This window comes from Onychomys torridus, chromosome 3 (genome assembly GCF_903995425.1).
Source record: "Onychomys torridus chromosome 3, mOncTor1.1, whole genome shotgun sequence".
NCBI classification, from domain to species: Eukaryota; Metazoa; Chordata; class Mammalia; order Rodentia; family Cricetidae; genus Onychomys; species Onychomys torridus.
Genome location: NC_050445.1, coordinates 23672124 through 23687523, shown reverse-complemented (window position 1 = coordinate 23687523; position 15400 = coordinate 23672124). Strand labels below are relative to the sequence as shown.

Sequence of the window (15400 nt, the reverse complement as noted above, 5' to 3'; positions counted from 1 at the left end):
AGCAAAGCCTGGTACATTCAGCTGAGGCAGGTCCTAGCCCATCTCCCTGCATCAAGGCTGTGCAAGGTGTCCCACCATAGGTAGTGGGCTCCAAAAAGCCAGTTCATGCACCAGGGATGGATCCTGATCCTACTGCCAGGGGGCCCCTTAAGCAGGCCAAGCTACACAGCTGTCTTGCTTATGCAGAGGGCCTAGCCCAGTCCCATGAAGGCTCCACAGCTGTGGGTCTAAAGTTCATGAGTTCCCACTAGTTTGGTTTGGTTCTCTCTGTAGGTTTCCCCATCGTGATCTTGATGCCTCTTGCTCATAGAATCCCTATTCCCTCTCTTCAGCTGGACTCCTGGAGCTCGGCCTGGTGCTTGGCTGTGGATCTCTGCATCTGCTTCCATCAATTACTGGAGGAAGGCTCTGTGATGACAGTTAGGGTATTCGCCCAATCTGATTACCGGGGTAGGCCAGCTCAGGCACCCTCTCCACTATTGCTAGTAGTCTAATCTGGGGTCATCCTTGTGGGTTCCTGGGAACTTCCCTAGCACCAGGTTTCTGTCTATCTCCAGGATGTCTCCCTCTATCATGGAATCTCTCTCATTGCTCTCCCACTCCGTCTCTGTTCCAGTTTGACCATCCCATTCTCTTAGGTTTTCATCCCTATCCCCTACCCTCTTTTGTCTCCCCCACCCCGAGTCTGCTCATGGAGGTCTCATCCATTTCCTCTTCCCATGTATCCCTCTTAGGGTCGTCCTTGTTAGCTAGCTTCTCTGGAGATGTGGGTTGTGGTCTGGTTACCCTTTGCTTTACATCTAATATCCACTTATGAGTGAGTAATTATCATAATTGTCCTTCTGAGTCTGGGTTACTTCACTCATATTTTATTCTTTTATGCTTACTTATATTGACATTTATCAGGGGCAGGCATGCACACCATGACACCCTGTGGAGGTCAGAGGACAGCTTTCAGGAATTGGGTCTCTCCTTTCATCCTTGGAGCACAGGTGGTCAGACCCAGGTTGTCAGGCTTAGTGCAAAGACCTTTACCCACTGAGCCATGTCAAGTCATGCTTTTTCACATAACTTACTGCCCATATGAGGTTATGTGGGCTTCTTTACTTTTGAGGTCTTCCAGCATAAGTGTTCGATGTAGTACCTCAGAAAGTTTCATGGAAACCCGTTTATAGGAGTCTAACTGATCATTTAGCTGGTCTAGAAATGTTGTGAAATAACACACTTTCGAGCTCCATGTTTGTTTTAATATGTTGTTAAGTGATTGCCTAAACAGGGCACAATTGGTTGAGACCATTACAGGCAGCTATTTTTTTTTTTTTATAACTCTTACACTATACATTTTTTGTTTAATTTTTAAGAGTTACATGTATAGGTGTTTTGCCTGCATGTATGTATGTGCACCACAGTTGTGCCCGGTGCCCGAGGAGGTCAGAAGAGGGTGTTGGGTCCCCTGGGACTGAAGTTCCAGATGATTATGAGCCACCATATGGGTGTCAGGAATAGAACCCAGGTCCTCTGAAAGAACAGTCCATGCTCTTAACTGCTGAGCAGTCTATCTCTCGAGCCCAATTTTTGTGTTTCTTTTTGTTACTTCTTTTATTTTGTTTTTGGACCATGAGAAATGTTCATATGTAACAGACCTGTCCATCGGGGGCTTAACATTTACTTCCCACTTAAAAGCTAATAAGTGGATTCTTAACTACTATAATCTCAGTACTGCTGGGTATAAATGATACTGGCAATAACTGTCACAGGACAGTGAAAATCACTGCAGTTTCTTTTTTTTTCTTCCTTCCTTCCTTCCTTCCCTCCCTCCCTCCCTTCTTCCTTCCTTCCCTCTCTCCTTCCCTCCCCTCTCTTCTTCCCTCCCTCCTTCTCTTCTTCCCTCCCTCCTAAGTTCTGGGTTTAAAGGTATGTGCCACTACTGCCTAGCTTTTACTTCAGTTTCTTACTAAAGAACAACACTGCAAAATGCTGTGGTCTGTTGCCAGCATTCATGGTCAGGGGATTGTCACATTGCAGACAGGTTAGTGAAAATAAAGATGTCATTTTCTCTCTTCATTCACAGTGTCCCTGAATTCATCAGTGTATGAGTGTGAGAGGGTGCAGGCATGTGCAGATGGAAGTCAAAAGATAGCTTTCAGGAGTCTGTTCTCTTTCCCGGGGCTCACATCAGGCTTTCATAGAAGTACGTTGACACTGAGCTCCTCCGTCAGCCTGAGGCCCCTGAGTTCTACCATGGATCCACTGAGGTCTCTCAGGTCAGCTCCCCAGCCAGTGCCCTTCTTCCTCTGAAGGTGGCTATTTTTTTATTTTTTATTTGTCTTCCTAAAAACAAATACACTTGTACCTGTATGTTGGTGTTTGCTCTCCTCCGTACATAAAAGGTCTCCTGCTTTGATCAGCTAAGGTCTGCTAAGAAATCCTTGTGTGGCCAGTACCCAGAAGCCCCCCTCATTCCTTTGCATAATTGCACAGGCCACATGGTGGACATAACCAAGTGAGGTCTTCTTGTCCCCTGTTGGTGGATTTTTTTTTTTTTTTTTTTTTTTTTTGACTAATTGCTAGTCTTTTGCAGTGACTAAACTTGAATTTACAACTTCTTGTGATTTTGGTCTATGAGTTTTAGCTAGGTTGACTTTTTTTTAAGGTTTATTTTTATTTCTTTCAAACCTTGTGTATATAGGGAGAGGTATATGCACATGAGTGCATACAGGTTCCCTCCAAATCCAGAAGGAGACATCGTCAGGTCTGAACTTCAAGTTACAGGTAGTTGTGAGCTGCCTGACACTTGTGCTGGGAACTCTGGTCTTCTGCGAGAGCCTCAAACCTCCTCTCCAGCCCTTGCATGTTAATAGTGTTAGTGTCTGTCCTGAAATGGAAGGAGAAATGGTTGGAGGTTTGCAAGCCGAGACTGAGGCAGCCAGCCGCTGCCATTTCCCACCCCTTCCCTGCTTGTACACTCTACCCAGCCAGTCACTTGCTACTGCAGTTCTTCAGAACATGGTCTTCCTCATCTGGCCTTTGTCTTCCAGTGCCGTTGTGGGGGTCGAGCCATTATCTCAATTCTCTCGTTCAGGTCTCTGTTACTTTCACTGCCTGTGGCCTCTCCAGGGTGGACTTCACAAGTTGTCAGACTAAAGTTTATAAATTCAAGTTAGTGGAACCCTTTTCTGTTCCCAGCTACAGACTAAAGGCCTTGTGTACACTTAGCACAAATGTGCCTTCTTCCTGCCTCCCGCAGCTTTTTGCAATTCTTTCCTCAGCCTTGGATGATTTACCCCAGTTCACTGTACTTCCCTGTTTGTACTTCTGCTGTGGAGATACTAGGCACCCTTGCTAAAAGGTACAAAGCATTTAGTTGGAAAGCCTTCTTTCTTGATCATTGTGGCCAGACAAGCCTTCCTTCCCTTCTGAACTTGTGTTGCCATTGTTCTCTATGTCTTCAGTAGGGTGATAAACTATATATGTCACATGACCTGTACATTTAGGCAGATCTGTGAAATTGTACTTTTCCTGTTTACCTATTGTTGCAGGGCATAATCAACACCTCTGCTGGTAAGGATAAGCTTTAAGTTGGTGTGCTCAGTAATCTTTTTTTTTTTTTTTTTTTAAGTAATCTGACTTTTAAAGCACATATGTATGAAGAACTCAAGTCATTTTGTGGTTATGTTTTCATTTCTGTGAATGAACGAAACTCAACTGAAAAATTTAAAACTAGCATGTTTAAGTTTGGTTGTTCCCCCATCTGTTTGTTCCACTCCCAGGGGGTGGATGTATTTTACTGTATTTTATTTTAATGTATGAATATTTTGCCTGCATGTGTATCTAGTGCCCAGGGGTGCTAGAAGAGGGCATCAGATCCCTTGGAACTGGAGTTAAGATGGTTATGAGAGTCACGTGGGTGCTGAGAACCAAACTCAGGTCCTGTGGATGAGCAGCCAGTGCTCTTAACTGCTGAGCTCTCTCTCTAGTCCCCCCTTGCACACCCCTCCAATAGCTTTGTTTAGGTGTTATATCCCTTAAACTACACTTGTTTAAATTTACAATTAAATTATCTCTAGGAAAGCTAAGAGTTCTGCAGCCAAGGCTACGTCCAGTTCAGAATGTCTCTATAGCCTAAAAGATTACCTGTGCCTGTTTGTGGCACTCCCACTTTTCTGTCTAGAGATTCTTCTTCTGGACATTTCACACAGCACAAAAATTTACTTGTGTATGGTGTTTTGTACCTGACATCCACTTGATTGATTTATTTTTAGAGTTCATCCATGTTATATCAGTACTTCATTTTCTTTAAGTTCATTTTATGTGTATGGGTGTTTTGCCTGTATTTATGTATGTGTACTGCATATGTTCCAGTGTCCCTGGAGGCCAAAAGAGGGCATTGGATCACCTGGAATTGGAATCCAGGTGGTTGTGAGTGCCCTATGGGTGCCGAGAAACATGAGTCATTGCAAGAGCAGCAAGGACTGTTAACCACTGAACCATCTCTCCACGCCCCCCCCCCAGTATTTAATGTTTTTAAATTATTAGTAATATTTAATAGTAGAGCTGCCTTATATTTATTTTGCTTATCATTCACTTGTTGACCAATGGTTATTTGAGTTGTTACACTTTTTTGACTTTTTAAGTATTATAAACAATGTGCCACAGACATTGATATAAACATTTTTGTGTAGACATTTTTTTTTTTAATTTGGGGGTAGATGACTTGTTGGAATTGATGAACTACATGCTAAATTTGCTTTAAGTATTTCCTTAAATTCCATAAATTTGGAAAGAGATAAAATAGGGCATTGCAAGTATTTCTGAGATCTCTGGGACTTGATTTGATTTTGGTTGTTCAAGAAGCAGACTTTATTTCAAAGCAGAATTTATTTGTTCTCCTTTGAACACATTTATGTTTCTTCTCTCAGAGCCATTGACTTAAAACCTTGAAAAATAGCCCAAAGAGTTATAGATAAGGCATGACTAATATCTTTTAATTAATAATCTTTATTAGGGTTTATTAAAAATAGGTTGTGCTGGGATAAAACCTAGCATTCTTCCATTCAACCACAGTGTCAATCCTGATTTAATTTTTATGTGCTTCTTGTCAGATCGTCGTTGTTTGAATAAAAGTTCCTTCCACTTTGTGTTTAAAGGAGACCAACTTTAAGTGAGCTTTATGAACCTTGAATTTCAGTACTGAAATTATGTAGCCTTGTGTAAAATAATAAATACTGTCTTCAATAGATGTACAAAAAGAATGCTAATTTTTGAATACGCAAGTTGTATTTACAACATTTCAGTTCCTTTTCTGGTGTCCTTAAGTTTAGTTATTTACCTTACAAAAATGGTAAATAACTAAATTAAATTAAAAATAACTAGTTAATGACTATTCAAACAAAAGTTTTGTGTAGTTTTAGAAGTACAGCGAAAGACAAGGTTGTGCAGTTACAGCTTTCTGACCTTGCACTTGGCAGCAGCAAGTAGACTTGTCATCTCACCTGCACCATGAAGTCTTTTAGCTGTCTTTCTGCATGGTTCTTTTGGGAGCACCTGCTGCTGGCAAATTAAGAGTAACTCTTGGAAATGGGCTCCTTGAGAAGTGGAGTAAGAGGTCCTACCTTCCTAGGGAAACAACATGTGGAGGGATAGAAAAGTAGATTCTAGAATTTCAAGTCTTAGGTTGAAATTCTTAGGGTTGGGGATTTAGCTCAGTGGTAGAGCACTTGCCTAGCAAGCACAAGGCCCTGGGTTCAATCCTCAGCTCAAAAAAAAAAAAAAAAAGAAAAAGAAAAAGAAAGAAAGAAATTCTTGCCATTCAGAAATACTGATTTGGGCAAATATTTAATGCCTCTGAGACTGAGTTTCCATGTTTGTAAGATGTAGATAGTGCCATGCAGAGAGTATAGTTTTTGTAAGGATTACATTAACGGAAGCAGCTTCTATCAGAACAGGTATGGTGATGCACACCTGCCACTGAGGAGGCTCTTGAGTTTTGGGCAGCATGGAAAGCCTCTGAAACAAAACAAACAGTGCTGTTTGGTCAGTCTAGTAGAATATCCTGTAGCAGGAATCTTAAAAGGTCTTATTAGTGAAAACAAACCTGGAGCCAGGTATTGGGGTGAATGCTGAAAGATCAGAGGAACAGAACCAGCCACAGCTAACCTTACCTCACCATTTCTCAGCCGATCCTGTTTCCTCAAACTGGAAGCCTCTGTGTCCTCATCTGAATGGATCTCAGCTGAACTGTTGCTCAAAAGTCTAAAAGCTTAATAGACTCTAGTTCCTGGTTTTCATGCCTTATATACCTTTCTGCTTCCTGCCATCACTTCCTGGGATTAAAGGCGTGTGTCACCATGCCTGTTTCCAGTGTGGCTTTGAACACAAAGATCCAGATGGATCTCTGCCTCCAGAATGCTAGGATTAAAATGTGTGTGTGCGTGCGTGCGTGCGTGCGTGCGTGCGTGTGTGTGTGTGTGTGTGTGTACGTGTGCACGTGCGCACGCATCACTATTTTCTGGCCTCTGTGTCTATTATGTGTTCTGTTCTCTGACCCCAGATAAGTTTATTAAGGTGCACAATATATTGGGGAACACAATATCACCACATTACCCTTTAGTGAATATTAGTTCCTTTCCTTCTGTGCTTGATAAACAGACATGGGACAGTTCTACATGATAGGAATGGTCTGAGTGGCTAGGGAGAGGGGTCATCAAAAGCAGGCTGTAGAAAATCATTGGGATAAAGTCATTTAACAAAATGTGTATGTTGTCCCATAGAGATTTCCTGGAGCAGCAGTGTGGAAAATTGATTAGAAGGACAAGGTTGGTGACAGTGAGAGCAGTGAGGATCCTTAATGACCCAGGTGGAGATAATGTCCAGCCTCTAGTAGCCCTGGGTATAAAGAGACTTACTGGATTTAAGAGATAATGGCAAAGTAAAATTAATAAAACTGACTTTATGTTAGGATAAAAACAAGAGGAATCAAAGTCACTTATCAGAGTGGGAAATAAATGATATTTGTTTGAAGGTGGAGAGATGAGTCATGAGACTAGACTTGGACTATAAGAGAAACCGTCTTCAGAGGGCCCAGGGAGAAAATGAAGAAGGGTGGGATGTGTAAGTAGTTTAAGGAGAAATTGGTGCTCTCCCCATTTTGAGTTGGATAACAGATCCTTCCTTTAACTAAGGGGGAAAGTCAGGTAGAAGGCCCATCAGAAAGAAGGAAGGAAAGGCTGCTTAGGAGGTTTCAGGTGGGATTTTTACAATGAAGTTGCCTGTGTTTTTGTTTGTGGCCTGAGACTGAGAGACTGAAGTATAATGGTAACCAACTAATTGGCAGAGGAGTTTCAAGGCAGGCCAGCATTCAAGCTCTGGCTGGAGTATTGCTGGTTGCTTTGAGCCCAAGTATACAGGGAACTGTCAGTAAAAAGTAGATTGTAGTTGGAACTTTTCCTGGGTCCCGGCCAGCCAGCAGTCGGGACAAAGCTCTCCCACTCTCTTCCCCCAAGTAAACACACAGAGGCTTATATTATAACTGCTTGGCCATTAGCTCAGGCTTATTACTGACTAGCTCTTACATTTAAATTAACCCGTAATTCTTATCTATGTTTAACCATGTGGCTTGGTTTAACCTTTTCTCAGTTCTGCGTTGACATCTTGCTTCTTCTGTATCTGGCTGGCAACTCCTGACTCACCCCTTCCTCTTCCCAGAATTCTCCTCATCTCTGATCTTGCCTATAGTTCCTGCCTGGCTACTGGCCAGTCAGTGTTTTATTAAACCAGTGTACAAAAGCATTATCCCACAGCAATAGAGTGCAAATGTTGGGAATTTTTGTAGTTTTTGTCAGAAAAGAAATGAAGATAAAGTAGAGGCCAAGAGGAAATGTTGCTGTTGAAGAGATTGGAGTATTAAAAGTAAGCTAAGAACGTCACATGGCACAGTAGGAAAAATACTTTGAAGGCGTAAGAATTAGCCAGATACCACCCATCACAGGCTCAGGGGTGTGAAGGAGTGAATTTGGTTGGCTTTTACTTGAGAAGAATACTTATGGGGTACCCTGCTCCCACAGGGACACCTTAGAATTTCCCTAAGACTTATCTCACCATGTTTAACTGTCTAGTACTCAAAAGGCCAATGTGACTTTTATCCTAAAGGCCTCAGTCTATTGCTTGAGCTGACAGACTTTCACTGCACAGTGCAGACTTTTCAGGCATGGGAAATGCTCTGGTATGAGATCATAGGGGATTTACCCAGACTTCACAGGACAGCTTGGAAGGCCAGGCAACCAGGGACGGAATGAGAAGACCCTTCAGTTAGTCTCTGCAGTGCATAAAACTTGAAGGTGAAATCTGAACCTGTTGAAGATGCCAGGGACATGGAACATTTCCAAGGAAACCTGTAGGCCACAGTCAGATCAAAACCAGACTAACAGAGAGGCCAAGTGGCCTGCAGTAGGAAGATCCTCCAGATACAGCTGCTGAAGCCCTTTGACACAGGGCATTTTCTAGATACTGGTGGGCATGACTCAGATTTGTTCCTCTGTCTGGTCCTGCCCTTCTTCTCTGTATCTCCATTTCCTACATTTTAGAGCAGAAGTGTTCTGTGCCATTGTATCCTAGAATTGATGTTTAGGTTTTTAGGCACTCATGGTTAAGTTTGTCTTGAGGGTCAGAATAATCTTTGAACTTGGACTTTGAGCAGTGTTGGAACTGGGAAAAATCTTGGAGGACTGAATGCATTGTGCATTATGAGCATTTGAGTGCCAGGGATGGACTGTTCTAGTTTAGGGAGATCAGTTTGGGTCTCGTGTTGATAAGGAGTAGTCATGTGATGACTACTCTTGATTATCAGCTTAATTAATTGTATTGAGGTACCTGAGATATTAGTAAAGCACACCTCTGAGTGTATCTGTGAGGGCTTTTCCAGGAAGGGTTAACCAAGGGGAGAAGACCACTCCTGAAGGTGATTAGCACTCAGCCACACCTACCAGCCATGATTCCTGATAGACCACTGAAACCGTGACTAGCATGAATTATTCTTTTAAATTATGTCAGGTATTTTGTGCTAGGAATGAAATGAGTAAGCTGTCACATAACTTATTTGTGAATTCTGCTGGTAGACGTGTTGGCTGTCCTCATTCTTCTACACAAAGTCTGTAGTACACATTAGGAGTTTCTTTAGGTCTGAGTAATTTTACTGTACATTTCATGAGTATAAGTCACACTGCATACTTTTGACCAAGAAATAGAAAATAATAATTGTATTGAGTAATGCCCAGGATCATTTAAATTTGTAACATATTAAAATGTTAACATACTAAGGCTGGGGAGCTGGTTCACTGGGTAAATCACTTATCACACAGACGTAAGGAGTCTCACTCCCAGGTAAACGCCGGAGGGAGGACCCTGTGGTCCACCTATATTTCCAGCACTCGGAAGACAGAGTCATGATCCTCAGAGCAAGCTGACTAGCTAGACTAGCCATACTGGCAAACAGACACTGCCTGCCTCAGTGTGCATGGTGGAGAGCAGTTAAGGAAGACATCCACATCGACTTCTGGCCTTCACCCACACTCGTGTGCACACCACACCCACAAATGCACAGTAAGTGACCAAACCAGAACAGCTAAATTTAGTCTTATTTTAATTTAAATGCAAATTTTTGATGTGCTTTTCATTAACTGGTGGCTTTATTTTTAGAACGTGCCATAACGTTTTGTCTTGCTAGTTTTTTTCCTCTGTTTTTCAGCAACAATCAACCTAACCAAAGTAGTTACGGCCTTTTCTTGAAAATCCCTAATTCTTGTGTTCCTGCTACAACTCTGATTTGAATCATCTCACTTTAACACTTCTCAGCTTTGGCTTCAGCAAAAGCATCTGCTAAAGATATTTAGTCTCAGTTTATAGAAATGAAGGCAGAAATGTCATTCTGGAGTGCTTGAGGGGACACTGAGATGAGGACATCGTTGCTACCTCCTTAAGGTTTATGGATTCTGCCTTTGAGTAGAGATGCACTTAAAAATCTTAAGAATTTATACTCTTTGGTGGTCTGTTTTCAGGGCAGTGATGTCTGAAGAAACACATACAGCTTTCTGACCTTTAGTTAGTGCCATTGATGGCTCCTTGATAGCCCGGTCTAGCATAGTGAAGACTGTCCTGCTCCTTGAGTATACAGCCTCTTCTCTTAGACCTGTTTCTTTTTACTGCTGGGTTCCATTCCCTTTTCTTAGTTTCTCAAGACAAAGGTGAAGACTGGAAGCTGTTGTAATTCACATAGGCTCCATGAACTAGTGGCCCGTGTAGGAAGGTACAACTGGTTCTGCCATCTGTCTCTGTCCTTGCTTGGTGATCTTTTGTGCCTTGGTTGCCTGTGCATCTTCCAGGAATTGGAAGGAGCCTGTATGGCTGGGCTTCCTAGAGAACACTTGCAATGGTAAGGGACCCTTGGCTGCCTTGGCCGGCATTACTTCCCTCCTTGGCAACCTGACCTGCAGATCTGCAGGTTATGTGCTCTCCACAATTTGGGGAACGTAGTCACCGGGTTGCTAATCCTGCAGTGCCAATAGTGCTTGCAACAGCCCAATTTCCTAAGTGTGTCTTGTTAAGAGTTTGTTGAAAGTAACTGAGTTTTGGAGAGTTTTCAAGCCTTCTGGATTGTGATAAGAAACTTTTTTATTTCTTAGTTAAAGCTACCTGAGTTCTGATTTAGGAAATCTGAAATTTTTCAGGTTTTTTGATGACTTAGTTACAAGATAGAGGATGTGTAGTTGGTAAAATAGTATATTTCAGAAAAATCAACAGTGGCAATAAGCCAGTCATTTGTGGATACCAGTATTTTGCTTTACTGCTCCAGTTTTACAGTCAAGTCATCACACCAGCACTGAGTGTTGTAAAGGCAGATTAAGCACACACACCTACATTTGCACACACGTGACCCAGGCTGGCAAACTAAAGCCTCAGCCTCTTCTAGCTATTGGAGTGGTCTGGTGGACAACCCTAACTTGCTGAGGTGTCCTGTGTGGAGAGACTGCTCAGAGGTAAGTAAATATGGGGTCAGCTCTAGCTACAAGCTGCCCGTCCTGCCTGCCCTCCTCTTCCCTGCCAGTCTGGAGGCCCAGTGAAGCCAGGACAGAGTTCACTGCTTAGCTGGCCTTGGGTTTTGTGGCCTGAATCACAAATACCATCTAAGCCCAGTTGGCTTTCTGCTCTTTATTTCACAATGCCACCTTAAGAAAAACTTAAGAAAACTGTCCACTACACTGTGGACTGGACCAGCTTTCGATCTGCCCTTCAGACATTTCTGCAGTGTGCTTGTGTTTAACAGTTCCTTTCAGACTTAGATTTGGATTTCTCTGCCATATAGTTACAACATACTGGTGTGAGGCTCTCTGGGGGTTATTAAAAAAATGTAAGATAAGGTTGTTCTTTATACTTGCCCACTTATTATATAGATACTGACTTGGAAATCTTTGGGGACCTCTGATTGATTGTTAGGAATGTTAGATACTCACAGTGTGGATAACTAGAGGTAGTTAGAAGTAAATACTACTAGAATGACTAGAAATTAGCACAGAATACAGAAGGGGGCAATAGGAAGCACTGCACAGAGTGTGTATGTGTCAAGCATATTGTTTATGCTGGGATGGAAGTGTGTTGTATATGCAAGTGTGTAGACGTCAGAGGACAGCTGTGGAACATGTGGCCCTGGGATTGACCATTTATTAAGAATTAGGAGAACAGTTTCAGGCTCTGCTGCTTTAAAAAGGGACAAGGGCCTGTACAGATGGACAGATGTGTGAGAGTCCAGTTTAGAGATATGGTGGTGATCACTGGAGGAGGAAACAACAAATCAATGGGATGTATCCTTGAGGGCATGTAGCACTCTGTATCAGTCTTTCCAAGAGTCTGGAAGATGGATACAGTGCTTTTCCCACTTTGAGTTGGGTTACTTATGGATAACTAATTCAAGTGGTAGAACATAGTTTCCTCCATTGCTGGGAGCAATTAGAAGTAACTGCATTGTTGATTCTAGTTTGAGCGAATTTAAGTTCCCCATGGGGAACTAGCAACGAAGTGATGGGGAGGTAAGTGTAGACGTTGATGCTAGGAGGTGGCAACAGCAGTCCGAATGCTGATTATCATCAAGTGGGATGTTACTGGATTCCCCCAAGTGAACAAAAGATTGAAACTGTGCGAAACATTTGCTGAATTGTTGCTTTCTTTATGTTTTAAGGAGTCTTGTGTTGTATTGATTATATTTCACATTTGAACATTGGAATGTATGAAATAAAATACTTTGAGGATTGGAAGGATGATTTGGTTTTATAAAATGTTCAGTCCTATAGCTCACATTATAAATGTTAGAGATAATTGAAGTCAAAATAGTCAAAACTTAATCTATATGCACGACCTACAAGGGCCTTACTCGGGCCTTGGATTGTGTGGGACCTCATAGTGTTGATCAGGAGATACAGTGTGCTGGACGACTTGAGGTATCTCAGGCTTCCTTTTAGAGAGGAGCAGCCCGTACTGACATCGCTCATCCCATTTTACTTCATTGACAGTTATTGTGAAGCCATTCAAAGAACTCAATGTTTTCTTTTTATTTGCATGTAGAAATACTTATTTAAAACCTCTACATTTTATTGTGCTGTGCATAAAGAATTCTAAAGTATATGCACATTGTGAATTACCAGCTAAGTACAACATCAGAAACATAACAGATTGTGTTGTGAGGTAGCACCATACACTTAGAAATAATAACCATATTATTATAATATTACCATATTAAAATACCATAACCACTTGGTAAGTATTTACTATCAGATATTTTATATATATTATCATCCTTAAATTTTACCATAGCCATGTGAGGAAAGTAATTTGCCCCCATTTGTAGGCTAGGAAGTTCAAGCTTAGGAAAATGTGAGCTAAGCATCAAAGCCAGTACTCCTGACTCCAAGGAACATTGTAAATTTTGATAATTCCTCCCAGATTCCCTTGTTGAAAGAAAGCCCTGTGTCCCTTCCGCCTTCACTCTCACAGTGTTAACTCACCGGCCACTGGCAAGGTCACGTCGCTCTTCCTGTGGGTTCCTGGGAATTTTCTCAATGTCCTCTGCCGTGTCTCCGTTAGAGTTTGTCTAACTGTTAAAAAGGTCTAGTGCTGTGTTTGAACCTTTGACCTTGAAGAGAAAGAATGACAACAGTCTCTGCTTGTTTTTCTCAACTTTTTTTAAGAGCACTAATAGTTAAATGATTTTGGATGAAATGTCTAAATATGTTTCACACACAGACCTATAATGCATTTATTTCCATGTAGAAAGTGGGAAGGTCTGCAGTACCTGCAGACACCCACAGATTGTTTGTCGATTGGGTTACCCTGTTAGCCACTCCAGAAAGTTAGAATTGATCAGTTCTCCTTTATTTCCTTTTCAGGTTTGCCTGCAATGAGATTTTTCTCTCTACACCTAAAGAACGTTCTTTCTGAGCTGCTGTGAATACGTTTGGAATGATACTGTCTTTTTTCAACTAATGGAGAATTAGCTGTGTCTTTACAAGGGTTGCTGTACTGGACAACTTCAGAACATCCCTCATAATGTCATCAAACAGGAGTCAGAATCCCCATGGACTGAAGCAGATTGGTCTTGACCAGATCTGGGATGACCTCAGAGCTGGGATTCAGCAAGTATACACCAGACAAAGCATGGCAAAGTCCAGATACATGGAGCTCTACACGTATCCTCTTGTTTGAGCTGTGGTTTGGTGTGTCTAGAGTTGTGATTATGTAGTGGTATGTGCTTTTAATTATTAGTAATGTTATATCATATTTCCTTCCTTGTGATCACAAGTTTTTTTTTTTTTGTTCTTTTGTTTTGTTTTGTTTTTTAACCTTTCTGTTTTCAGTAGAGGTAGTTTGGTTAGTTATTTAAGATGGTGCTGCTAGTGCCTGCAGATATGAAACATACCTGCCCCCTCCCCCAGCCCTGCTTTTTAGTAGAGACTGTGCATATGAATGCGTGTGTGCACTGGAGTGTGTACAGGGCACATAGGGCAACTTGAAAGAGTCAGTTCTCTCCTGCCAGCACAGTCTAGGTCTGGAGATCAAACTTAATGTTTTTAGGCTTGGCAGCAAACACTTCCACCTGCTGAGCCTCTTACCAGCTTTATAGCCTCCCTTTATATCAACAGGTTCCACATCGATAGATTCAACCAACTACTGATTGAAAATATTTGGGGGGGAAAAAAAGCTCTCTATTAATTAAACGTGGACCTTTTTTGTCATTATTCTCTGAACAGTATAACAACTGTTATGTAGCATTTGTGTTGTATAGTAATCCAGAGATGATTTAAAGCATAATGTGAGGATGCAGGTGAATTATATGCAAGTACATTGTCATAATTTATAATCTAATAATTCAGGTTTTTCCATTGAGGGTGGTCCTATAACAGGTGCCCTGTTATATTAGTTGCTTTTCACTTTTCCACTGCCATGATGCTCTGACCAAAGCAACATATAAAAGAAAACAATGGGGTTGGGGATTTAGCTCAGTAGTAGAGCAATTGCCTAGCAAGTACGAGGCCCTGGGTTCAGTCTTCAGCTCCGAAAAAATTAAAAAATTTAAAAAAAAAAGAAAACATTTAATGGGGACTTTCTTAAAGTTTCAGAGGGTGAGTTCATGACCATCATGTTGCTGAGCATAGTGGCAGGCAGACATGATGCTGAGTCAGTAACTGAGAGCTTACATCTTACCCACAAGTTGGAGGCAGAGGGGGGGGGGGGTGGGGGAGCAAGGTATGAGCTTTTGTGAAACCTCAAACTTACCTCCAACAAGGCAACACCTCCCAATCCTTTAGAAACAGTTCCATCAACTGTAGAACAAACGTTGAAATTAATGAGAACCACACCTGTAAACACTGAGAAGTAACTATAATTTTAAAATTCAGGTCCTTAGTAATAATAGCCATATTTTGAGATGCCCAATAGATGATATTGTAGAAAGTTCTGTGGGCAGTATTGGCCTAAGCATGTTTAAATGCTCATTGTGACTGCCTTCATGTTACAGGAGAGTAGGGTGGTTGTATCAGAAACAGTCTGATGCACAAAGTCGTAAACTTTCCTATTTGTCCTTTACCAGGTAAAAACCATTTACAGTTCTGAAGGGCACACATGGAACAAAAATTTGCCTATTATGGTTCTGTTTTACAAATGCAGTACTTGCTGCAAGCTACAAAAATATATGAAGTGGGATTTCATCTGATTATGACAAGCTAATACCTGGAAGAAGCCAAGGGCCTTTCAGAGGTCAAGCTGAGGCTCAAGGAGTCTTGTTGATATTTGGCTTTTGATTATTAGCTGTTTCCTGCTATGAATTTCTCATGTGCTATTGTAGCTTTTCCATCATTTG

The 15400-nt window shown here is 41.7% G+C and overlaps 1 protein-coding gene across 3 annotated transcripts in view; it reads left to right on the top strand.

The window, feature by feature from the left end:
* Cul1 (cullin 1) overlaps window positions 1-15400 on the top strand; it is a 68912-nt gene that overhangs the window by 14574 nt on the left and 38938 nt on the right. For all 3 annotated transcript variants that reach the window (XM_036180736.1, XM_036180735.1, XM_036180734.1), the window contains exon 2: window positions 13431-13730. In XM_036180736.1, the coding sequence (XP_036036629.1) occupies window positions 13591-13730 (140 nt within the window). In that variant the 5' untranslated portion in view covers window positions 13431-13590. The remainder of the gene's footprint in view (window positions 1-13430; window positions 13731-15400) is intronic.